The sequence below is a fragment of the Pristiophorus japonicus genome, chromosome 12 (assembly GCF_044704955.1).
Source record: "Pristiophorus japonicus isolate sPriJap1 chromosome 12, sPriJap1.hap1, whole genome shotgun sequence".
NCBI lineage: Eukaryota > Metazoa > Chordata > Chondrichthyes > Pristiophoridae > Pristiophorus > Pristiophorus japonicus.
In genome coordinates, this window is record NC_091988.1 from 133,150,170 (window position 1) to 133,176,738 (window position 26,569).

The 26,569-nt window shown below is 48.0% G+C and overlaps 1 protein-coding gene and 1 long non-coding RNA gene across 10 annotated transcripts in view; one reads left to right on the plus strand and one right to left on the minus strand.

Annotated features, from left to right (window-relative positions):
- Positions 1-26,569, plus strand: part of LOC139277463 (engulfment and cell motility protein 2) — a 175,585-nt gene that overhangs the window by 77,427 nt on the left and 71,589 nt on the right. For 5 of the 9 annotated variants that reach the window (XM_070895946.1, XM_070895951.1, XM_070895947.1 and 2 more), the window contains 7 exons: positions 1,797-1,869; positions 2,319-2,369; positions 3,670-3,839; positions 6,207-6,227; positions 9,083-9,182; positions 18,571-18,722; positions 25,601-25,679. In XM_070895946.1, the coding sequence (XP_070752047.1) occupies positions 1,797-1,869; positions 2,319-2,369; positions 3,670-3,839; positions 6,207-6,227; positions 9,083-9,182; positions 18,571-18,722; positions 25,601-25,679 (646 nt within the window). The other 4 variants (XM_070895950.1, XM_070895952.1, XM_070895954.1 and 1 more) reach the window with 4 other exon arrangements.
- Positions 11,571-14,150, minus strand: LOC139277465 (uncharacterized). The gene is made up of 2 exons (XR_011596085.1): positions 13,822-14,150; positions 11,571-13,335 (listed from the first exon to the last, which is right to left on the minus strand). It is a non-coding gene; the product is annotated as an uncharacterized lncRNA (long non-coding RNA).

Consider the following 26,569-nt stretch of genomic DNA (forward strand, 5'->3'; position numbering starts at 1 on the left):
CCACCACCCTTGTAGGTATGGGCAAATATTGTTTTAGATTGATTACTCATAGATTAATTTCAATACATTCTGATTTTAGTATCACTTTGTTCTTTCTAAACATTTTCTGATATTTGCAGCACTCTGAACACAGATTGATCAGTGCATTGGACCAGAAGGAGATGTGATTCCTGTACACCGGTACAAAGCATTGTACAGATTAAACTGTGTGCCATGTCCGATGTGGCTCAGTGGGTAGCACTCTCGCCTCTGAGTCAGAATGTTGTGGGTTCAAGTTCAGCGACTCGAGCACAAAAATCTAGGCTGTGCAGTATTGTCGGGAGGTGCCGGTTTTCTGATCAGACGTTAAACTGAGGCCTCGTCTGCTCTCTTGGGGGGACATAAAAGATCCCATGGCACTATTTTGAAGAGGAGCAGGGGAGTTCTCCCTGGTGACCTGACCCATATTTATCCCTCAATTAACATCACAAAAAAAAACTGATTATCTGATCATTATCACAGTGCTGTTTGTGGGAGCTTGCTGTGTGCAAAATGGCTGTTGCGTTTAGTACCATTATCATAGGCAGTCCTCAAACGAGGATGACTTGCTTCCACATGAGTTCACAGATGTTTTGATGAAGGACCCGATTTTCCAGTCCTGAACTCCAATTGAGGGGGTGGAAGGTGCCTGTGTGTGGATTTTTTTTAATCGTTGCACACCAGCCACCACACGGGCTCGACAGAGATAGGCCTTTATCCAGTGGCAAGGGTTAACCAGGACAACTGGAGACCTGCTCTGCATCACAACAGTGACTACAGTTCAAAAGTTCTTCATCATTGGCTGTAAAGTGCGTTGGGATGTCCTGAGGTTGTGAAAGGTGCTATATAAATGCAAGTCTTTTTTTTGCTACACGAGGGTGGCAATAGAGATACTGAGGGAATACTGCAAGTAATTGGGGAACAGGACTGGAGTGGTGTGGAGGAAAGGAAGGGACTGAGCAATCACAGGAGTTTGTGTGAGATGATCTGTAGGGCTGGTTAGCACAGAGGGGATGCTGGAGAACCTGTGGACAGCAGGACGTTTCCTTAGTGCCACTGTTTCCTGAATAAATCAGAGTTCATTCTGCTTTGAGTGCATTTTGGGATGGGGACATTATCACAATAATTGATATTTAAGTCCCATCTGAGGCAGAAACTCTCCCATCTCCCATCTATTTTTGTTGGGTAGGAGTATCAAGTGATACGGAGCTAATGGAGGTGAAGTACAAGGCAGCTGTGATCTAACGGGCTCGAGTGGCTAAATGGCCTATTTCTGTTCCGATGTTCCTAATTGTTAATGACAATCATCATCATAGGCAGTCCCTCGGAATCGAAGACTTGCTTCCACTCTTAACATGAGTCCTTGGGTGGCTGTACAGTCCAATACGAGAACCACAGTCCCTGTCACAGGTGGGACAGATAGTCATTGAGGGAAGGGGTGGGTGGCACTGGTTTGCTGCACGCTCTTTCTGCAGCCTGGGCTTGATTTCTGCATGCTCTCGGCGATGAGACTCGAGTGCTCAGCGCCCCCGGGTGCACGTCCTCCACTTAGGGTGGGTATACTTTTACGGATTAATGGCAATATACTTTTACTAAGTTATTGATGACATACGGTACTGTTACAGGTAACTGATTATTGTTACTTACTGTTGTTTATTGTGTCTGATCGCCTGTAATTGTGACACACTACTGGTTATTGCTCCTGGTAGCCAACTGCTATGCTGCGTACGGAAGGAAATTGCCCTCTTGTAATGTGGTTTGTCTGTTTTGCTTTACAGGTGGTCCTTACCGAATCCAGAACACTACACACTGCGCTACGCTGACGGCACACAGCTGTACATCACAGAGAAGGTCAGCTCCCTGGCTCCTAGATCAGTTAAAATCTCCACAATACCTTGCATATAGTCTCCTTCAGACACTCATAACACGTGTAATGAATGAGGAAGGCCACTCGGCCCACCTTACTTCATCCATCCCGAAAGATCCTGCTGAACTCTGTTGTATCATCGAATAGGTTCTGAAATTATTCCAAGGTTTTGCTGCCACTATATGCACCTTGCACTCAACCTCTTTCAAACCCCCGAACTCTCTAAACCCCACTGTCTGTACTACAGTCACTCGACCTCCTTCAAACCCCGAACTCTCTAAACCTCTATCTATGCACCTTGCACTCAACCTCCTTTAAACCCCACTGACTGTACATCTTGCATAGAATCTCCTTCAAACAGACAAATGTAAATTAATTGCTGTTCTATTTAAATTCATAATGATCCTGTTTTTTTCCCCCTCTAATCCCCTAGACTCGCAACGAGATCAAAAATGGGACCATACTGCGGCTGGCCACCTCCCCCGTGAGTAGTCATTATTTTACGCATCTTCTGAGGTACAAATGCAAAGGGGGTGAATTTGGCTTGTGCCAGCCTGCCGGAACAGGTTGGCCTGAGGCGCACTTAATATTGGGTCGCGGGCGACTGGCGAGCTGCAGATGCCCGGTGCATGTCCCCAGGCAGCTTGCCCGCCAAATGGATTTAAATTTTGAGTCGCTGTGTCTCCGCTCATGACCCTCTGGGTAGGTGTTTTTAAAGTAAATAAATGTGACTCCAGACTCATTGGTTGAATTAATAAGCGGAAGGGGTAAACTGCATCCTGTGCTTATTTTTGGAAATGAAGCTGAGGTTAACATTTCCCATTCATCATGATAACTTAGCGTGTGACCGAGTGGGCCTTTGGAGAAGGCTGCATTCGGCTCATGAAAGCCACCCTTTCCCTTGCGGAGTCTGGACACTCTAGGTCAACGCGCAAGTTCAGCTCAAAGATTGTGCCTGTCCTGTGTTGATGGGACGGGCCGCAGTTGGGGCAGCTGGGAGATTGTCGAGAATAGATTGCTATTGAGCGACCCTGCCAGAAAGTGTGTGCCTGCGAGGATGGGGCTGTGACTGTCACAGTCGACACTCCTCTGTCTGGACTCACAGGGGGGTGGGGGCGGCGGGGCAGGGGGGGTGGGGAGATGTGATCAGGGCCCAGAAGAGGCAAAGGCTAAGGGGCAGCACGGGCCAGCCCACACTGCGATATGTGTGCGCGCTTGGTCTGTGCAGCAGAGCTGGTCTCCAGTCGTCTTGGTTAATCCTTGCCACTGGACCAAGACCTAGCTCTGTCGAGCCCGTGCGGTGGCTGGTGTGTAACGGTCACTACATGTTTTTTTTTTAAAAAAAATCCACGCACAGGCACCTTCCACCCTTCAGGATGTAGTTCGGGATCTGGAATGTTAAGTCCTTCATTGAAACACCCGTGAACTTGTCCTTTTTTGGCATGGAAGCAAGTCATCCTCGCTTCGAGGGGCTGCCTATGATGATGATGATGAGTCTGGTACCACAGGGACCACTGCCCATGGGGCAGGAGTTAGCGGGAGAAGAGCAGCCAAGGGGCAGAACTGGCAGCGGACTGGAACACAAGGTGCTAGTGATCTCTCGGGGGCCCTCTTGTCTGGCTGTGGTGTGTGTGCCAAAGGGGGAGAATGGAAGAGTTTGATGCATTCCTGTGGTGTTGTGTGTTAGACATTTTATCGATATTTAAATTGATGATGCATCTGGTTAGAGAAGAGCCATTTCTCCCGGGGTCTGTAACCGTGTCCTCCGACTCTCTTGTTGGCAGACTCGGGCAGCCCGGCAGCTGCTGGAGAGAATCCAGTCTTCAAACCTGGACTCGAGGCTCGACGCGCTGAAAGAGCTGGCCAAGCTCTCCGCCGACGCAACTTTCGCCACCGAGTTCATCAACATGGAAGGGATTTTCATCCTGACGCTGCTGGTCGAGAGTGGAACCAAGTCAGTGTCCCAATTTAAATGAAACATTAAAAAAAAACGATTGTGAAGTAAGACCTTCAGCCATATGCAGGGACTAGAGAAGCTGGGAATGTTCTTAGAGCTGAGAAGAGCCTATACTCATTGGAGTTTAGAAGAATGAGAGGTGATCTTATTGAAATTATAAGATTCTGAGGGGGCTTGACAGGGTAGATGCAGAGAGGATGTTTCCCCTCATGGGGGAATCTAGAACTAGGGAGCATAGTTTCAGAATAAGAGGTCACCCATTTAAAATGGAGATGAGGAAGAATTTCTTCTCTGAGGGTCGTGAATCTTTGGAATTCTCTACCCTAGAGAGCTGTGGAGGCTGGGTCATTGAATATATTTAAGGTGGAGATAGACAGATTTTTGAACGATAAGGGAGTCGAGGGTTATGGGGAGCAGGCAGGGAAGTAGCGTTGAGGCCAAAATCAGATCAGCCATAATCGAGGGGCCAGATGGCCTACTCCTGCTCCTATTTCTTATGTTCTTGTTAAGGGACAATTTAATAGAGAGGTTTGATAGAGTAAATAAGGAGAAACTGTTTTCACTGACCGGAGGTTCGATAACCAGAAGACCCAGATTTAAGATAATTGACACAAGAACCAAAGGGGAGATGAGACTTTTTTAGCAGCGAGTTCTGATGATCTGGAATGCAATGCCTGAAAGGATGGTGGACGCAGATTCAATAGTAACTTTCAAAAGTTACTAAAAGTGCATATATACTTGAAAAGGAAGAATGTGCAGGGCTAGGAAGAGCAGGGCAGTGGAAGTAATTTGATAGCTCTTACAAAGAGCTGGCACAGGGCCACTGGGCTAAATGGCCGCCTCCTGTGCTGAGTGATTCTGATATAAAATAGGTGCGGTAGCATTACAAGCACTTTACCGCTTGCACCCTGGACTTCGATGTCGCGACATCATTGTTGGCAGCATTTCTTTGAGGTACTTCATCTGTGCTCATTGCCTGTAAAGTGAAAGTTGCCCAATGACAGTCCGCCCAGTGGACAACCCTTGCTGTACGACAATGCCCAAACTTGGTGATGGAATCCACAGCTCCATCCAAACCTGGCTGGTGTCATCTTGTGCACTCAGACAAGTGACTTGCTCGTTAATGCACGTTGGTGAATTAGCCTCCATTTCACTGGCGGCCTTGTAAGGTTGTAATCGTAAAACAACACGGCTGGGCTCGGAGAGCAGGACGCCCTCCTTCAGCTGACACCTGTGACGCACCGTGTTCACAATCAAACTCATATTAAGAACATAAGCTATAGGAGCTGGAGTAGGCCATTTGGCCCCTCGAGCCTGCTCCACCATTCAATAAGATCATGGCTGATCTCATCCTGGCCTCAACTCTACTTCCCTGCCTGCTCCCTATAACCCTGGGCTCCGTCGTTCAAAGATCTGTCTATCTTCACCTTAAATATACTCAATGACCCAGCCTCCACAGCTCTTTGGGGCAGAGAATTCCAAAGATTCACAACCCTCTGAGAGAAGAAATTCCTCCTCATCTCAGTTCTAAATGGACGACCCCTTATTCTTAAGACCCTCTAAAGTGCGCATCTCTGAGCTGATTCCTGCTTCAGCTGAAATGGTTGATGCCAGGTGAGCCTCACACGTTCCAAGATACTGGATGGCTCCTGCACAGTCTTTTAAATTGAAAACACAGCAATGGCACAGAATGAACACCTAGCCATTTTCATAAATGGCTCCCCCGTGTAACTACCCATCCCATAAAGAAAGAAAGGCTTGCATTTATATAGTGCCTTTCATGCCCACTGGAAGTCTCAGCGCTTTACAGCCAATGAAGTACTTTTGGAGTGTCGTCACTGTTGTAATGTGGGAAACACGGCAGCCAATTTGCGCACAGCAAGCTCCCACAAACAGCAATGTGACAATGACCAGAAATCTTTTGATCTTTTGTTTGTTTTACCCATGGTCTTGGTGATTTCTCCCTCACTCCATGCAACTACCCAACCCATGGACTCTGATTTTCTCTCACCCCTCCCCCCCCCCCTCCCCCCGGCCCCTGTGCAACTACCCAACTCATGATCTCCAAGATGGGTAGGGAGCTGAATCATCAGTCCTCGCACTCAACGGTCGTTGCCTTCTGAAAAAAGCATTATGTATTTTGTGGGCTATATTGTAGAGTACGGGGAAATCTTATAGTGCGCTTTGAAAGGTACGGTGAAGACAAATGTGAGGCACTTGGCTAGCTAGTTATTCGAAAGCAGTTCTGTTGGTTCTGTGTGTAAATGAGAAGTTATTCAACAATATTGCATATTTCTCCTTTCTGGCCTGTTCTAATACTTGCCAAATGTCCTCATTTAACTCCCTCTTGTGCTTCACTTCCAGCAACTTACTGGATAAATTCAGGTAAACAATACTCTTGTGTGTGAAACTATTGAGACAAGCATGGCTGACCGCTTCATCCTCATTGGATAACAATTTGTAGCAACATTAAATAGTCACATTGCTTTATAGGTAACGGACAGTTATAGCCATAGAGCAGTGTGAGATCATTGACAGTCACCTTCCTTGCTTGTTTTGGCAAATCGGACCCCCCTTGGCGTATCATTTTACAGTGTGATGGATCGAGAAGACCTGCTCACCTCCCTGTGATGACATCTACTGGACTCTGGGGGTGGTGCGGGGAGGTGGAAATTGCCCCTCTCTAAGGCCTCTGGCCGCCTGAAAGCGGCGGGAGGGTCGGTACGGAATGGCCGCTGAGTCTCCGCAGAGGGGCCGCCATTTTATAAACTGCCCTTCCTCAGGGTTGGAGCGGTGCAGGGGACCCCCCCCGCCCATTTTCCCGCCGTGTCGTGCACGTGCCGACCCCTTACTGACCGGTGGGGACCCTTTCCCGAAATTGCCCCGCGGGAAACTGCACCTTTCTCGGATTGCCCCGCGGGAGCACCACCGCCGGTCAGTGTCACTGACGGCTTTTGCTGTGGGTGCATTCTCTGGCTGGGCGGCATGGCCATCCTTAAAGGGGAGATGGCACTGCCAGGTTGGGCTGACAATTATGGCCGCAGGTTCGGCCCTCTTGGGTGCCTCCCTTGGGTGCCAGGCCGCTGGCCCGTCTGAAAACCTCTCTGGTGGCCCAGTGTTTGCCACTGAAGTGGCTACAGAGATCGGAGTGGCCCTCCCCTTTAAATAATGGGGAGAGACGTTGTGACGTGTCAGCGCGGTGCTGATGGCTCCGAGCATCGGCTACTCTGCCCCGCCCCCACTTCCGTCCCGATGCTGAGGCCATTCTGCCCCTCTCCAAAAACCCCCGAAGTGCTGAATTTCTCCGGTTTGGTTGCCCAATGCCAATTGGAGCTTTATAGACCAAGATCGCTTGCTGAGTAAGGGTGTCGAGGAATATGGGTAAATAGGTTTGAGGTGCGATTCGTTTATGTTGGTGGGCAATTTCGGCCCCTGGATTTTGTATTGGTTGATTTGCTCTCCTGACCTCCTAAGTGCACCTCACTGCTCCCCCCTCCCTCTGTCCACAATCATCCCTGAAGGGCAGGCTTTTCACAATCTCCGTGGGCATTCAAATTACCCGCTTCACAGGCAGCTTGACAAACTGAGCATTGTTCGTAGTGGTTTGGTCCTTTCTCTATTTGGGGGGAGGGGGGGGGGTGGAGGGAGGGGAGGGGAGGGAGGGAGGGGAGGCGGTGGAAAACGGGCCCGGTGATGGGGAGGGAGGGGGTGGGGGAGCTGACGGGGGAGGTGGGGGGGGTGGGCCTGGTGATGGAGGGGCCCGGTGATCGGGCAGCACTGTTGCTGGTGCAGCCTGACTGACTGGCTGTGCCGTAACTCTGCAACACAGAGGACCTCTGAGGAAGCTGACTGTAAGCATGTGGATTCTTGCGAGTGCGTTTTTAATTGTCATTGATCTCATACATCAAACCCCTCGCTGTGTACAGTACCACAGATTCTGATAGTCCTTCGGTTCTTAATGCAAGTGGAGATCCCGGATTATTACCATGGATTACAGGCTATTGAGAGGTGATCTGAGGTGTTTAAAATGTCAAAAGCATTCAATCGGGTAGATACAGAGAAACTATTTCCTCTGGTGGGGGAAATAGAGAACGAAGGGACATTATAAAATTGGAGCGAGACCGATTCAGGAGTGAAACCAGGAGGCACTTTTTCCACACAAACTAGAGGAAATCTGGACAGCTCTCACCCAAAATGCTGGGCTAGTTGGAGCTTTCCAGACTGGGATGGATGGATTATTGTTGAGTAAGGGTATCAAGGGATATGGAGCAAACGTGGGTAAATAGGGTTGAGGTGCATAATTGAATAGTGGAGCAGGCCCGAGGGGTTGAATGGCCTCCTTCTGTTCCTAATGTTCCTATTGACTGTAGACATGCAAGTGTGAGCAAGGAGGACATCGCAGCCGAGTTTAATTCTACCCCCAGCTGTTGGGGAGGGGGCGGGGGGTGAGATAGCGATCATGACCGGGAACCTCTCTGATTTTCCCCCCTCCCCCCTTTTCCCGACTTAACCCATGGTGCTGTGGACAATATTACCGTCCAAACTGACTTGAGGTCAGGAAACTCAGCACAGGCTGGGCCTCGAGCAGGGACCTTCCCTATCTGTCTGGCTCAGCAACACGGGTAATGCAATTTACTGGCCAGGTATTGAAGGGCACCCCATAGGTTTGTGAAGGGCGCAGGGCGGGCGTGTTTATCGGCGCTGCTTTCGTTCAATGGTCGCAGAGTCGGGCATCCCCCCCCTGCACTCCGCCAGCTTTCTGGGTGCTGTCTAAGGAAAGGTTGCGTAGGTTGAGCCTCTGCTCATTGGAATTCAGAAGAATGAGGGGTGATCTTATCTAAACGTATAAGATTCTGAGGGGGCTTGACAAGGTGGATGCAGAGAGGATGTTTCCACTGATGGGGGAGACTAGAACTAGAGGGCATGATCTTAGAATAAGGGGCCGTCCATTTAAAACCGAGATGAGGAGAAATTTCTTCTCCGAGGGTTGTCAGTCTGTGGAATTTGCTGCCTCAGAGCTGTGGAAGCTGGGACATTTAAGAAACTGTCTATTTCTATCTTAAATTTATTCAAAGATAAGGGGATAAGGGTTATGGTGAGCGGGTGGGGAATTGGAGCTGAGTCCATGATCAGATCAGCTATGATCTTATTGAATGGAGGAGCAGGTTCGAGGTGCTGTATGGCCTACTCCTCCTATTTCTTATGTTCTTATTGACCGACGTGCACATGTTTCCTTGCAGCTTCGGGGAGATGCTGGCCTTCACGCTGACTGCATTCCTGGAGCTGATGGACCACGGGATCGTCTCCTGGGATATGATCTCCACCGCCTTCATCAAACAGGTCAGTGGAGAGTGAGCGCGATACTGGCAAACTGAACACAGGTGGCTTCCTGTTCCAGAGTCACTTTGCCCTCTGCTTTCTTTTGAATTAAACGGACACGAGATTCCTAGCTGGTTGTCTGGCAGCCTATTGATATTCAGGATCTGTTTCCAAATAGAGTGTATCATTATTATTAACTCTGTTGCATTTAAATAGTGCCTTTTACAACCTCCGGATGTCCCAAAGCGCTTTACAGCCAATTAAGTCCTTTGGGAGTCTAGTCACGTCATGTTGGAAACGCAGTAGCAAATTTGCGTAAAACAGGTCCCAAAAACAGATAACCAGATGATCTGTTTTAGTGATATGCACCGGGCAAACTCCTCGATCTTGTGCAAAATAGCACTCGCTCAGCACTGCACTAGAGGGTCAGCTTAGATTACATGCTCAAGTCTCTGGAGTGGAGCTTGAACCCACGACTCCAAGGCGAGAGTGTTACCATGGAGATCAGACTGGCACCTAATTTTACTAGTAATTTTATTAACCTGATTTTGCTTCCATCAAACTTGGCGGGATAGAACGCTCTCGGCCTTTCCTGCAGCCACGGGATTGCGGAGCGCATGGGCTCTGTTTTTGGGCCTGAAATAGCGGCCCCTCTGGGTACGTACGATGTGCGCACGTGCCTGTAAATGCCTCGCAAGTTGCGGGTTCAGGCGTGCATGGCGCATGCACCTAAACCAGGGACTTGTGATCTGACCCGGGTGAAGGGCCTTCGAGGGTGGCGATTTGGGCTATTTGCCGAACTCCTGCCCAGCGAATGTCCTTCAAACTCTTACAGCTGGTAAAAGCAAGCGTAAGGCCTGATTTTACCAGTGTAAGAGTTTTAAAAGATAGAAAAATAAAATGTTATCAATAATTTTTATATTCAAAACCCTGTCCATTAAGGTAAGTTTATTTTTACTCCTATTAAAACAAATTTCAAAAAAAATTTTGTTAAACATTTAATCATTCAATTTCAATTAATTTTACATATGTGAAGTGTTTTTTTTAATTTATTTGAAATGTTTGTGTTTTTGAGGGTATTCCCATTCCACCATTTTCGTTGGTTGGTCCGGCCCATGTGATCTCAGGCTACACATACGCTCCTGGAATAAGTAAGCCTCTACGCTGGGCTGCAAATGGAGGCCTCGGAGCGCAAGTCTGCATTCCTCCGGGACCACCAGTTACTTTCGTAAATACTTTTGTGGTCAGAGGCAATTTCTGGGCCATTATTCCATGTAGCGTGATGCGATCGAGACTTCTAGCCCTTCAATTCTTTCCCAGGAACGATGCCGTTCCTTCACTGCCCCCAGCATCCTTTCCTCCGAAAATCTGCAGGATTTTGCAACCGGAGCCTGACGTTGCCTAACTCGCTGCTCCTTGCTTTATTCCGCCGCCTTTTATTCTTTTATTTCGACCTTTGTGACGTTCAACGCTATGGGCCTTGCTCATCATTTTTCTCGTCTCGCACCTTTCCTTGTAACGGTAGCTCATCGACACTGCAGAAAATTGGTGCCAAAGAGTCTGGATGGCAATATAAGAACATAAAAATTAGGAACAGGAGGAGGCCATATGGCCCTTCGAGCTGCTCCGCCATTTAATACGATCATGGCTGATCCGATCATGGGCTCAGCTCCACTTCCCCGCCCGCTCCCCATAACCGTTATCCCCTTATCGTTTAAGAAACTGTCTATTTCTGTCTTAAATCTATTCAATGTCCAGCTCTCTGAGGCAGCGAATTCCACAGATTTACAACCCTCAGAGAAGAAATTCCTCCTCATCTCAGTTTTAAATGGGCAGCCCCTTATTCTACGATTATGCCCCCTAGTTCTAGTCTTCCCCATCAGTGGAAACATCCTCTCTGCATCCACCTTGTCAAGCCCCCTCATAATCTTATACGTTCCGATAAGATCACCTCTCAATCTTCTGAATTCCAATGAGTAGAGGCCCAACCTACTCAACCTTTCCTTAGACAGCACCCAGAAAGCTGGCGGGGTGCAGGGGGGGGATGCCCGACTCTGCGACCATTGAACGAAAGCAGCGCCGATAAACACGCCCGCCCTGCGCCCTTCACAAATCTACGGGGTGCTCTTCAATACCTTCTGAATTCCAACGAGTAGAGACCCAACCTACTCAACATGGGAAGTCTATACAAATTGTGCCATTTAGTGAAAAAGCACAAGACTGATTAGTTATCTAATTAAGATGAATATAGCGGAATTAAGGTGGTGAAGGACCGTGTTCTGAACGAAGTTAATTTTTTTGCCGGCTCTTTTCTTCCTTGTCCCATTTCTGACCGATGGACTCCGCCACCTGGGCTGAGTGCTAATGAAGACAGTGGTGGAGGGGGGGGTCTCAACATTGACCAAAAAGTTGAAGCAGCAGAGGTTTTAATGGCTTTTCCACAACAATTGCCCCCTTATCTAGTCTGCACAAGGTAATGGAAAATGACCACGATTTTCCAAATCTTATTATAATTCTCCTTTCCCCGCCCCCCCCGATAGAACTGTAGAAGGTGCTAGTCATTGCCCCTTCACCTTTTGGGTCCAAGTCCAAACCCCTGACTCCTAGGATGACTGTCTGTCTGTAACGATCCTACATGAAACCAGTAGGTCTTCCTGGTTTCTGCCGGGACCTGCTGCCAATGTCAGGCCCATTTGTGTTAAATTAAAGGGGATTCTTCTTCCTTTGCCTGGTGGAGTGGTAAATGGATAAATGTTCACACTGGTGCAGGAGAGGAGATTGCTCTTCTGTTGGGGCAGAGGGAGATTTGCTTTGCGCCTGTTGGTGTCCGACGAACCCTTCGGCATTCTCGATGCTGACCCTGGGTTTCCACGATGGAAGTGGCTTCATTCCCCAGCATCCCTCACCTTCAGAAGCACAAAATGGCAGTGATTGACCTCCAGGTGAACCTCGAACTGAGCACTGTCCAATCTTGATCCAAAAGCGGAGGCGTTGCATGCCGAGGCCAGTGATGTTTGAAAGTTCTGGGCGGGGTTTTCGGGGAAGGGGGATGATAACTGGAGATTGAGAGAACTTATCAGGCACGATGATAGTCCACCGAGATAGCTTTGGGAATAAATTTAGCCTCCAGAGTGTAAAACTCACGGGGGTGGAAATTCGGTTGTGCCTCTGTTGCGGCATTAATCCAGGTGGAGCAGTACTTTTAGCGCCTTGAAAAAGTTTGCGCCTCCCGCCCAGAAATTCGTTACAATCGGTTGAAGAGCTGACCAGAGCTGGGAGGGAGATAACAAAAGTTTGGTCAGTATATTTTGCAGACCCATTGTGCACGCGCGGAACTTTGAGTCAGATCCTAGGAACAGCCAAGTCTTAAAGGCACTGCATAGTAATGCACTGATTAAAGTTTTCAAAATCACTTGTTTTCAAGCTTACGCTGTTATGTCCGTCTGCTGCTGCAAACTCGGAGGCTCACGCACCATGCTGTGTGTAAATGTTGCACTGACTGACCTCCGAGGGAAGCACTTCCTCATCCCTTTAAGTAGCCACCAGTTAACGACTCTGCAGCCTGGGCCCACTGGTTTTCGAGACGATGTTATTGGCGGTCACTGAATGAGGCGGCTGCACCTAATGTTGCACCAGGACTGATGTCAGGATCGCACTGATCGTCAGCAGCCAGGCGCTACTGCTTTGCGCTCCCGCTGAGCCGCTGATGAATTTTCGGTCGGGGCGCTAAACGCTGCACTCCCATTAACGCCCCCTCTAACCGCTAACTGAGGCGTTAGACAACCGGAAAATCCAGCCCAATGTGCCCTTGGTTTCAAAACCAGGAATGGTTTGGTGTCTGAGCAGATGGCACCAGTGAAGGAATTGCCCCTGTCAAGTGTTTAACCTCAAAGTTTGTAGGTTCCTTCTGGAATCTTAGCTCCACACTTGTCTCTGTCTGCAGTGACACAAAGGTCATTGAACCAGGAACTTAATTCCACACTCCCTATCCTGTGGGAAACTCCAGGGCGAGCTTCAGCCAAGAAATCCTTTCCCACAGCCTAGAGGCCTCTTGCAAAGGACACTTTGAGTGGCACAAAGCCAGTGGGGTTAACTCCTTCTTCACTGTGTCACACCCATTGCCCAGGAGCAATCATGGATTGGAGACGTTCAGTCGCCTGTAAGGGCAAACTTTCTGTTGAAATAGAAAGAAGAAAAAGAAAATAGGAATGCTGGAAAACAGAACTAAAAACAGAAACCGCTGACATTCCAGCTCCATTCACATCTGAATAGGGCAGCTACTGCTTCAGGTATAGAACCTTTGTAAGAACTGGTTTCTAAGTTAAAACTGGGTAAATACATGATCTGAGGCAAATACTGTGTTCATTTTAATGGAATTAACTGAATCATTTAACAGGAGTGAGTGTAGATAGAGAACAGGTTTTTAAATTGAAATCACATTCATTTTCGCACACACACTCATACGCTCTCTCACATTTGCGCATGTTCTCACACACACACTTGTGCGCGCGCACTCATTCTCTCTCGCACACACGTGCGCAAATACTCATACGCTCTCATTCACGCACTCTCTCACACTCCTGCATTCACTCTCATGAACACACTCGCACGTTCTCTCACTCTGTGCACTCACTCACACTCTTGCCTCCCTGTGCCACACCTGGGCAGAGGTGCTGCAAGGGGAACTGTCCTCAGGCTTCTGGTAATACAGATCTGTCACTGGTCGTGGGGTGACTGCCCATCCTCCAGATTCTTTTCCTCGCCCCTCCCTCAACAGAGCAGCTCCCGATTTCCGAGTGCCGTTCTCCCCTCTGTGCGCCTTATTATTATCGAGTTTTAATCTTGGGGAGATTTAGTTAGATCACTGAGTTCTCTTTCTCGCTTGCTCTCCCACACTCCCTTTCTCTCGTTCTCTCCTTCTCTCTCATAACTCTTACACTCTTTTTCTCTCACTTTCGATCTCATTGCGCATTCCGCGCTCTTATTCGCTCCGTCTCGTAAACTTACTCCCCCCCGCGCGCGGCCTCTCTCCTCCCCCCCCCCCCCCCCCGCGCGCGGCCTCTCTCCTCCCCCCCGCGCGCGGCCTCTCTTTCCCTTCCCCCCCCACCGCGCGCGGCCTCTCTTTCCCTTCCCCCCCCCACCGCGCGCGGCCTCTCTTTCCCTTCCCCCCCCCACCGCGCGCGGCCTCCCTCGCCCTCGAATCGGGTCACACTGAAGCGGAGCGCTGAGGTTTGTCGGTTTGATGTCACACCCTGGGAACGTGCTGAGTGGTTTAATTAACATGGGCCCTGCCTGTTCCAATTAGAGCTTAGAAACTGTGACTCTTAATGTGTGACCGGATTGCTGCTGCCATCAGTTCAGAGATTTCTGATCATACTGATTCATTGTTTTTGGGGAAAAAACCCTGAATAAAACACATCCATGAGGATCCACCTGGTTTGTTACAGAAAAGTGAATACCTTCTGGTGTAAGTGAAAGGTTTATGGACCCCCAGCATTCTGTTCCTCAAAAGAAAAATGCGTATTTATTCAGCATCTTCTTTTCCTGAGACAAATGTCTCAGTGTTTGTGTCCTTAAACAGAGTGTTAAAGTTAGGAATTTGAAGAGAGAGGGAAGGAGGTTCTGCTTTTTGCCTCCAATACTTGTCAGTGTTGCCTGTAACTTTTTGGCCCTGCGCGGCCCCTTCAGAATACCGAGCATGTGGGGTTTACATTGAAAAGCCGGCAGCGCGAGTTCCTTGGAGTGCTGGGTGGCCACACAGCTTAAAGGGGACATTCGTGTAGTGGTTTGTGTTACAGGTAAATATTTAATGTACCTATTTAAACTAGATCAAGTAATTTGTTTTAACTTAAGCTAAGTTAATTAAATACATAAGTTTTAATTAACTAAATAATTAAAACAAGGTTATGGCAGGGTGGTGTGCCACAACTGCAGCCTGTGGGAGTTAGCGGAGAGCATCATGATCCTGGGCATCTGCAGTAAGTGTCTGCATCTCAAGGAACTTCAGCTCAGAGTTGTCGAGCTGGACTCTGAGGTGCCGACACTGAGGGGCATCAGGGTGGGGGAGAGTTACTTGGACACTTTGATCTAGGAGGCAGTCCCACCCCTTAGGTTAGGTAGTGGTCCAGGTCCGGTTAGTGGTCAGGGACAGGAGGATGTCACTGTGATTCAGGCAGGCCAATTGAATAACTAGGGCAGTAGATAGGCCTTTAAACTTAAAAAGGTGGGGTGGGCGGACCAGTCGGGTGAGGATAAATTGCGAAATCTGAAGAGAAAAGTCAAGGCAGTGAAGCAGTGTAGCGATTTGGGTAAAGATAAGCAGAGTGTGACAAGAATGAACGGAGTTTAACGGTAAAAGTGCATCAGCGAATAAGCAGGGAATAATCGTAAAAAGTTAAAGGCTCTTTATCTGAAGGCACAAAGCATTCGTAACAAGATAGACAAACTTGTGGCACAAATAGAGATAAATGGGTTTGATCTAATAGCCATTACAGAGAGATAGAAAATAGGTGCAGGAGTAGGCCATTCGGCCCGTTGAGCCTGCACCACCATTCAATAAGATCATATCTGATCATTCACCTCAGTCCCCCTTTTTTCATGCTTTCTCTCCATATCCCTTGATCACTTTAGCCGTAAGGGCCATATCTAACTCCCTCTTGAATATATCCAATCTGCAGTAGGAAATTCCACGGGTTAACAACTCTGAGTGAAGAAGTTTCTCCTCACCTCAGTTCTAAATGGCTTACCCCTTATCCTTAGACTATGTCCCCTGGTTCTGGACTTCCCCAACATCGGGAACATTCTTCCTGCGTCTAACCTATCCAGTCCCGTCAGAATTTTATATGTTTCTATGAGATCCCCTCTCATCCTTCTAAACTCCAGTGAATACAGGCCCAGTCGATCCAGTCTCTCCTCATATGTCAGTCCAGCCATCCCGGGAATCAGTCTGGTGAACCTTCGTTGCACTCCCTCAATAGCAAAAATGTCCTTCCTCAGATTAGGAGACCAAAACTGAACACAATATTCCAGGTGAGGCCTCACTAAGGCCCTGTACAACTGCAGTAAGACCTCCCTGCTCCTATACTCCAATCCCCTAGCTATGAAGGCCAACATGCTATTTGCCGCCTTCACTGCCTGCTGTATCTGCATGCCAACTTTCAATGACTGATGTACCATAACACCCAGGACTCTTTGCACCTCCCCTTTTCCTAATCTGCCGCCATTCAGATGAAATTCTGCCTTCGTGTTTTTGCCACCAAAGTGGATAACCTCACTTTTATCTACATTATACTGCATCTGCCATGCGTTTGCCCACTCACCTAACCTGTCCAAGTCACCCTGCAGCCTTTTAGTGTCCTCCTCACAGCTCACACTGCCACCCAGCTTCGTGTCATCTGCAAACTTGGAGATATTCCACTCGATTCCCTCATCCAAATCATTGATGTATATTGTAATACTGACAATATACATCACCCCACTAGTCACTGCCTGCGGCACCCCACTAGTCACTGCCTGCCATTCTGAAAAGGACCAGTTTATCCCAACTCTCTGCTTCCTGTTTGCCAACCAGTTCTCTATCCACTTCAGTTGATTACCCCAATACCATGTGCTTTAATTTTGCACACCAATCTCTTGTATCCAAATACACCACATCCACTGGTTCTCCCTTGTCCACTCTACTAGTTACATCCTCAAAAAATTCTAGAAGATTTGTCAAGCAGGATTTCCCTTTCATAAATCCATGCTGACTTGAACCTTTCCAAATGTGCTGCTATTTCATCTTTAATAATTGATTCCAACATTTTCCCCACTACTGATGTCAGGCTAACCGGTCTATAATTACCCGTTTTCTCTCTCCCTCCTTTCTTAAAAAGTGGTGTTACATTAGCTACCCTCCAGTGCATAGGAACCGATCCAGAGACATGGTTACACGGTGACCAAGATTGGGAACTAAATATTCCAGGGTACTTGACATTTCCAAAAGACTTGAACCGATGACCTTCTGACCCTGCGGCATGAGTGCTGTGAGCCGCCGCTCAGTACAGAAGCTAGTGGCAGCTAGGCTTGCTCCAGCGCCTAGTCTGATCAGCACAGGATGATCCCAGACTGGTGCTGACCCCCATTATTCCAATAGCTCCTCTTGTGGTGTGTCGCTTGGTTTGTGAGCAACTAAATTATGTTCAAGAGGCCCTGGTGGGTCAGTCCTTCCTTCGATAACAGGTTTGTTGTGAGTGTTTTACATCATATGCCATAGTTCGTGTTGGTTTGTGCCTCTGAGTCAGTAGGTCGTGGGATCAAGGCCCACTCCAGGGTCTGGAGCACGTAATCCAAGCTGACACTCCAGTGCCGTGTTGAGAGCGCGCTGCACTGTCGGAGGTGCCGTCTTTCGGATGAGGCATTAAACCGAGGCCCCGTCTTCACCCTCGAGTGGACGTAAAAGATCCCATTGCACTATTCGAAGAAGAGCAGGGGAGTTCTCCAGTGTCCTGACTAATATTTATCCCTCAACCAACACCTCTTTTTAAAAAAAAAATAAAGATGATTTGATCTGTATATCTCATTGCTGTTTGTGGGAGCTTGCTGTGCACACATTCACTGCTGTGTTCCATCCGTTACAAAAGTAACCACGCTTCTAAATTGCTCCTTGGCTCCAAAGTGTCCTGAGGTTGTGAAAGGTGCTCAATAAATGCAGGTCTTTCTAGTCTGTGTGGAGGATGATCTCTAACTGCTGTGCTGATTCCTATTATTGCTTCTTGGCTGCTGGAAAACACAATGATTTTCCACAGGGCCTGGTGGTCCTTCCCTCTTTAACCGATTTATCTCTGGTGTTTTGCTGTTGTTCAGCATTGCCATATGCCGTGTTAGTTTATTGTGGAGGTGCTGCAACACTGCAGCGGCGCACATTTGTACAAGGGTTGTGTCTGTCTGAGGAGGCTGGCTATGGTGCTTCCCTCTGTATTTCCCCCGGAGCACTGTCTGAGGGTTAAGGATAAATTTTCTGCTAACTCACTGGCCTCACCTGCTGGAAGATTCCGCCCATCAATTTTAACCTGCGTTAAACGAGGCAACATTTCCAAACCTTTACAATTTGCAGTTATGTTACAAGGATCAAAATCAGTGGGACAGATAGAACCATAGACCTTTTACAGCACCGAAGGAGGCCATTCAGCCCTCCATTTCCATGCTGGCTCTTTGCTAGAGTGATCCCACTAAGCCCACTGTCAAATGCTCATCTCCGTCCCCATCTCTGCCTCTGCTTCAAATGTTTACCTAAATCTAACCTTTACCCAGCTCTGGGAGTCCAGTAACTGCAGAACAGTAGATCAGGCGTATCCTTTTGGACAGGTGTAGTGTGTTTTAATCGGTCCTTGCTTCCCACCCCTAATCAGGCATTTCTTTAATTTCCCAGATTGCAAGCTATGTCAACCAAACGACGGTAGATGCCTCCATCTTGCAGCGGTCCCTGGCTATTCTGGAGAGCATGGTGTTGAACAGTCAGAACCTATACAGGAAGGTGGCCGAGGAGATCACTGTCGGACAGCTCACCGCACACCTACAGGTGTAAGTATGACACACTTCTGCTTCGGCAGTCCCCCGGAGTCGAGGATGACTTGCTTCCACAATAAAATGAGGTGACTGATGAGACCAATGCAGGACCTACAGTCTCTGTCACAGGTGTGGCAGACGGTGGTTGGAGGGATGGGTGGGTGGGGTGCTTGATTTGTCGTGCGCTCCTTCCGCTTTTTGCGCTTGGCTTCCGCGTGCTCCCGGCGAAGACCCTCGATGCTTCTCCTCCACTTTGAGCGGCCTTGGGCCAGGGGTTCCCAAGAGTCGGTGGGGATGTTATATTTTTTCAAGGAAGCTTGGAGGGTGTCCTTGAAGCGTTTTGATGATGATTCTCTGCCCTCCTGGGGCTTGCCTGCCGTGACATAGCTCGGAGTAGAGCGCTTGTTTCGGGAGTCAAGTATCGGGCATGCGGACAATGACCCACCCATCTGAGCTGATCGAGAATTTGCAGGATTTTGCGGCGGCAGCATTGGTGGTACTTCTCCAGTGCTTTGAGGTGTCTACTGTACATAGTCCATGTCTCTGAAGCATAGAGGAGGGTGGGTATCACAGCTCACTGCACACCTGCAGGTGAGAGTATGACACAGCTCTGCAGACTGCACCCACTTCGTTGCACATTGAATCCTGCGCGAAGACTCGCAACAGTAGTGTCACATTGGGAATCTTAAATCATTGAGGGAATCTGAGGCTTGGCTGCTGTGTGTGTCTCTGACTTGTTTTCCCAAGTGCGAATTGTTAGCTGTTTTGAGAACAATGTTGGAGTGGGACTGACCCCACCAACCCGCTCCCCCGCCACGGGCAATGACCCGTTCTCCCGCCCCCCCAGTGATCCGCGCACTCTCCTCCACTCCGCCCTCTTTTTTCCCCCCCCCCCCCCGGTGGACACTGACCCGCTTTCTCCGCCTCCGGACTCTCACTGTGGGACGATATATTTCCCATTTGGTCAATGCTGTGACAGTAAGGTCCAGGTGTGAGACGTTGCTGTACCAGATGCCCGAGTGAGCTGTGTCCGAGGAGCGGGTGCGGAATTACTGACCCCGAGCTCGTGAGGCTGCTTGGGGGGGGATTGACGAGAGTCCTCTCTCTTTACTGTGGGAACGCCGCCATCTAGTGGTACTGTGGTGTTCACTGTTCTGGGTTAACTTTCACTATCGGTACACGAAAAGGTAAATCAAACCAAACTTGATCGCCTGTCTCACATTTCATCGAGTAGAACCACAAAGCACAAAAGGAGGCCATTCGGCCCATTGTACCTGTGCCGGCTCCTCGAAAGAGCGATCCAACTAATCCTCCATCGTCTTGCAAATATTTCCTTTTCAAGTATATATCCAATTCCCTTTGAAATGTATTACTGAATCTGCTTTCACCCTTTCAGGTCATGCATTCCAGATCATAGCAACTCGCTGCGTGAAAAAAAAAGTTCTCACTTCCTCCTCCTGCCAATGACCTTAAATATGCATCCTCTGGTTACTGTCCCTCCTGCCCGTGGAAACTGTTTCTCTCTCTCTCTCTCTCTCTCTCTCTCTCTCTCTCTCTCTCTCTCTCTCTCTCTCTCTCTCTCTCTGCTCTATCAAAACCCCTCATAATTTTGAACACCTTGATTAAATCTCTCCTTAACCTTCTCTGCTCTGAGGTGAACATTCCCAGATTCTGCAGTCACTCCACATCCCTGAAGTTCCTCATCCCTGGGACCATTTCAGTAGATCCCCTCTGCACCCTCTCCAAGGTCTCGACATCTTTCCTGGTGTGGTGACCAGACTTGGACACAATACTCCAGCTGGGGCCTAACCCGTCCTGTATAAAGGTTCAGCATAATTTCATTACATTCGTTACCTTCAGAAGTTTGTGTAGGTACACTGCAGCATGCTCTGTTCCTGCAATCCCTTTAAAGTTGTGCCTATGTAAAATTTCAGCACTGTTACTTGTCCATGGCAAGTTGCATTCCTTGTTGTGATTTCCATAATAACAGCGTGGGAGGGGCAGAGGATAGGGCGGGGGATGGAGGATGGGGAGCGAGGGGAGGATAGGGAAAGGGGGAAGGATAGGGGAAGAGGATTGGGAGAGAGAGGAGAGAGAGACCTATTGTGTATCACAGTGGGTGAGACTGACACACCTTTAGGTTAAAGCTGTAACCTCAGCTTCCACTCCCCATGGCCCATGAGTGACTTTGAATCTCACTTCACAGAGTGCAGGTGCCCCCCTGGTCTGGGTCAGCTGATCTTGGGCAGGGTCGCAGTAGTAGCACTGCAGTAAGTTTCAGAGACCCTTGGGTATGGATGGGGGGTAGAATATCATACATAAAGTGGAGGATCCACCTCGTCCTCCCAGTAAAACATCCATTGACTGTCTGAATGTTTCAGTCTCTAGCTCTGCCTGGCAGCAAGCACGCATCGCTCTCGGTCTTCCTAATATCCAGCGGGGAACTGAACTCTGACCTGGCTGGAGGATCATTTCTACGTTGCAGCCTTGCCTCTGACCTCCTCTCCCTTTGAGCGCGGGTTCCCACTATAAGCTCAGGAATGCTGAGCCTGGCCCTGCAGGCTGGTTCCGTGTGTAAAAGGGCTGAGTGTGAGCACAGATTAGAGAACGGTGAAGCCCTAAACACTTAGTCATAACTCACTGAGTTAAATCAAATAGTAAATGGCCCAGACAAGATAAGTGCGAAATATTACTTCAGAGTAATTCAGGACAGTAGAACCAAAGGCACATAAATGTAAATTATTGAGCAGTGAGTTTAAAATGGGGTATGAGGAACTCAAGAATCATAGAATCTTACAGCCTAGAAGGAGGTTATTTGGCCCATTGTGCCTGAGCTGACTCTGATCGAGCAATCCAATGTATTCCACTCCCCTGCTCTTTCCCCATTGCCCTGTAAATGTCTCCTTTTCAAGTATTTATCCAATTCCCTTTCGAAAATTACTGTGTGTATAAAAAAATATATATATATTCTCCTCAACTCCCCTTCGGGTTCTTTTGCCATTTATCGTAAACCCTTGTCCTCTGGTTCCCGACCCTTCTGCCACAGGAAGCAGTTCCTCCTGATCGACTCTATCAAAACCCTTCATGGTTTTGAACAGCTCTATCAAATCTCCCTATAACAGCGCTGTCCCAATTGACACTGCAAATGATCTAAATCCTTCTCTCAACCTTTTGCTGCATTCGCTGTCTCTACTGCTCTCCCTATTTTAGTGTTACAGTAAATTTGACAGGTTTATAGTTGTGCTGGATATCCGTTATGTAGCAATGTGTCGCTCTTTGTGGGACTTCACCCAGTATCTCGCATCCGTCTGATATCACACCTCGTGCCTGCCCTCTGCTTCCTATTTTTAAACCAACCTCTTCTCCAGTCCTATCTACCCTGGATTTGTGTGGCTTTTTAATTTAATTGGAGATCTTTCATATGAAGCTTTTGTAAAAAGCTTCCTTAAGGTCCAAGTAAGATATATAATAGGGAGTTCCACTATCTACTTCAACTGTAATACTCTCAAAGTAGTTGAGAGGGTTTGTCGGGCTGTCCCCTTTAAATTCACAGTTTGTTTCTTGTTAAATTACTGAGATACAGGTCGTTCTGCACCCAGATGATTCGAGGATAAGAACATAAGAATTAGGAGCAGGAGTAGGCCATTCGGCCCCTCGAGCCTGCTTCGTCATTCAATAAGATCATGGTTGAACTTCTACCTCAACTCTACTTTCCTGCATTGTCCCCATATCCCTTGATTCCCTTAATATCCAAAAATATCTCGATCTCTGTCTTGAATATACTCAACGACTGAACATCCACAGCTCTTTGGGGTAGAGAATTCCAAAGATTCACCACCCTCTGCGTGAAGAAGTTTCTCCGCATCTCAGTCCTAAATGACCGACCCCTTATTCTGAGGATAAGGCATCATATTTCCATATTCAGTGCAGTACTAAGGGAGTGCTACACTGCCGTGTTTCGGATGAGACGTTAAACTGAAGCCCAGTCTGTCCCCTCGGGTAAATCAGTAAAAGATCCCATGGCGCTATTCGAAGAAGAGCAGGGGAGTTCTAGCCAATATTTATCCCTCAACATTGCTGAATGATCTGATCATTTATAATCATTGATGCTTGTGGGATCTTGCTGTGTGCACATTGGCTGCCGCATTCCTTGCACTATAACAGTGACTACACGTCAAAAAAGTACTTAATTGGCTGTAAAGCACTATGAGGCCGTGAATGTAGAATAATATATAGATCTTTATTCATACGAAGCTATCCATGCAGTGAACAAGGACTTTAGGGTATGGTGCAGTGCCAGCCAGGGAGAGGAAATGGTTACTAGTTAGTGACCACCCATCCAGATCCGTACTCCATGCCGCACCTCAAAGTCAATCTACTCGCATCTGCCATGTTGAGCCCTGCTGACGGAGTCCTGGACAACCGAAACTGGGTTCCACGTTCCTTCCCTTTCATTAGTAAGTTGTTTTTTGTAATGGATTCTGAGTGGATGGCGGCACAGTAACACGAGGGTGTCCCTTCCCTCACCCCCCATTCCCTTGATTCTCCAACAGTGAGCTGTCAGTCACCACTGCATCAATGCAGAGGAGCATCCCTGTTAGACCAACCAGGCTTATGGTAATGTTTCCTAATCGTCTGCTGGATTATCAGCGATTCCAGTTTAATTGGATTCCAATTATATCCCCAATGCCTTCAAACGGCTTTTCATCTTCCTCCGCCAAAAGCATCTAGGATGTAGAGCACACATCCTAGCTGTCTGACAGTTTTGATTATTCACAATATCTGCCGAATCCCAGGCTCTGTTGATAAATCGGACTTAGTAATGCTGCTCCATGTCCCTTTAGCTTTAGTCTGGCCCAGTGCAATAAATGTGCTTTCTATATACCCAAAGAATTTAAAAGTTTGCTAATTTGACAGACTGAATATGAGAACATAAGAAATTGGAACAGGAGTAGGCTATTTGGCCCCTCGAGCTTGCTCCACCATTCAATAAGATCATGGCTGATCTGATCTTGGCCTCAGCTCCACTTCCCCGCCCGTTCCCCATAACCCTTGACACACTCATTGCTCAAAAATCTGTCCATCTCCGCCTTAAATATATTCAGTGATCCAGCCTCCACGACTCTGGGGAAGAGAATTAAACAGATTTACGACCCTCTGAGCGAAGAAATTCTTCCTCATTTCCGTTTTAAATGGACGACCCCTTATTCTGAAACTATTATGCCTCCGAGTTCTAGATTTCCCCACTAGGGGAAACATCCTCTCTGCATCTACCCCGTTGAGCCCCTATGAGGAGATAAAACTAACGCTTTTCTCATTCGCTCCTCCACCCCACCCAACTTGCCAATCCTTCACTGACTTGTGAAGCTAGGTCTATGTATTGGGATGTCTATTCCAGGCACACAATGTTCCCTGTTCATCAGACGCTGTGCATTATTTCACAATGACTGTACCTTTTCACTTGATCACTATGCAGTGATTAGTTCCTGGCTGTTCATTCAGTGTGGACATCACAGATCAGTGATTCCGAGGGCAGTGTCGATGGTTCTCTGTGTAGCCTGATGTGAATTCAAGGCTGCAATCTCTCTGACTGGGGTTCAAATGACTGTAACAGCATCTTGCATTTATATAGCGTCTTTAGCATAGTAAAACGTCCCAAGGTGCTTCACAGGAGTGTATTTGCACAAAATTTGACACCGAGCCACGTGAGGTATTAGGACAGGGAAGAGAGAGGTTATAAGGAGCACCTTAAAGGAGCGAAAGAGGTGGAGAGGTTTAGGGAGGGAGTTCCAGAACCTGGGGCCTAGCCAGCTGCAGGCACGCCAGCCAATGGTGGGGCGATTAAAATCGGTGTTGGCAAAAGGCCAGAATTGGAGGAATGCAGATATTTGAGATTGATGGAGGAGGGAATTAAAAACCAGGATTTGAAAGCATGACCTGAACAACCAGTAATCAATCCTATGGTATTGCTGTTTTTGTTTATCCACGGGAAGTGCCATCTTTCAGGAGAGCCATTAAATAGAATCTTTCAGTTGGACGTAAAAGATTCTATGGTGCTGTTCAAAAGAGCAGTGAGTTCTCTCCGTGTCTTGGCCGCTTTTACCCCTCAAACGACACCCAAAACAGATTATCTGGTCATGATCACATTGTGGGAGCTTGCTGTGCACATGTCAGCTGCTGTGTTTCCCTACATTACCTCATTGGCTGTGAAGCGCGTTGGGATGTCCTGAGGTCGGGAAAGGCACTATATAAATCCACAATTTCACGGGTTTACGATCGTGCTGCCTCGGTAAGGCAGTGGACGTCGGTCTACCACGATCTGACCTATCGAAGCAGTAAAGGTGCTTCGGGAGTGTTTGCGGTTTCCTGTAAAAAGAAGAAAGACTTGGATTTATATAGTGCCTTTCACGACCACCGGACGTCTCAAAGCGCTTTATAGCCAATGAAGTACTTTTTGGGGTGTTGTCACTGTGGGAAATGCCAACTTGCACACAGCAAGCTCCCACAAACAGCAATGTGATAATGACCAGATAATGTTTTTCTGTTACGTTGATTGAGGGATAAATATAGGCCAGGACACCGGGGTTAACTCCCCTAATAGTGCCATGGGATCTTTTACCTGAGAGGGAGAAGGGGCCTTGGTTAATGTCTTATCCGTAAGATGGCACCTCAGACAATGCAGCGCTCCCTCAGCACTGCGCTGGAGTGTCAGCCTAGATTTATTTGCTCAAGTCCCTGGAGTGGTAACCCGCAACCTTATGACTCAGAGACGAGTGTGCTACCCACTGAGCTACAGCTGACACTAGAGGTGGAGAGAAAGCGAGCGACGCAATGGGAACCTACAGCAGCCAGACTCATGCCCAATAATTCTGGATATGCCATTGTCTCCGCAGATCAAACCAGGAGATCCAGACCTACGCCATTGCGCTGATCAACGCGTTATTCCTGAAAGCACCAGAGGACCGCAGGCAGGTTGGTGTCTCATCTCTGCTTCTGTCTATCTGTCTGTGGGTCTCTCCTTCCCCACTATAATCTTTTCAAATCCCTCTCGCAGCTTGCTTACCCTGTACTGTCATCCTGCATAAAACATCCTGCATTAGAGTTGTTTTGTTTAAGGTCATTAAGCGGTGACTAACAGAGCTCCTCCCCGTGCTGCTCACTTACTGCCGACTACAGCCACTCTCCATTCATTGCTGCTCTCTGCTTCCTTTTGCCAACTTTCCTCTCAACAGTTGCAACTGGCATTTATCTCACCCCTTTAACGTAGCAAAACATCGCAAGGCACTTTACAGGAGCTTAATCAGAAAAAATTGACACCGAGCCACTAGGATAGGTGGGCAAAGATGTAGGTTTTAAGGAGCGTCCGTTCAGCCAGTTTCACATTATAATGGGTGGCCTGTTCTCTATCTAATCAGCAATGCCATTCTTGATTCCACCACCCAGATGGACAAGGGCAGTATGTGGACCTCCAAGTTCCCCTCCCAAGATGCATACCATCCTGAATTGGACAAATCTCACCGTTCCTTCATCGCTGGGTCAGAATACTGGAACTCCCCACCTAACAGCATTGTGGGAGCACCTTCTGAAAGAGCTTGGCCCTTTTTTCCTGTACCCTTGAAATTTTATTTTTTTAAATATTCATCCACTTCCCTTTTTAAAACCCATTTTGGACTCTGCTTCCAATTGCTGTTCTGGCAGGACATTCCATCGCCTAACAGCCCTCTCTGTATAAAGAAAAAATTGTCCTGTCCTGTCCTCTTCATTCTTTTGGATTACCTTAAATTTATTCCCGATAGTTGCAACTCACTGAGCAATAAAAGTAGTTTTTCCCGATACCTTATCAAAAGTCTTCATGATTTTTA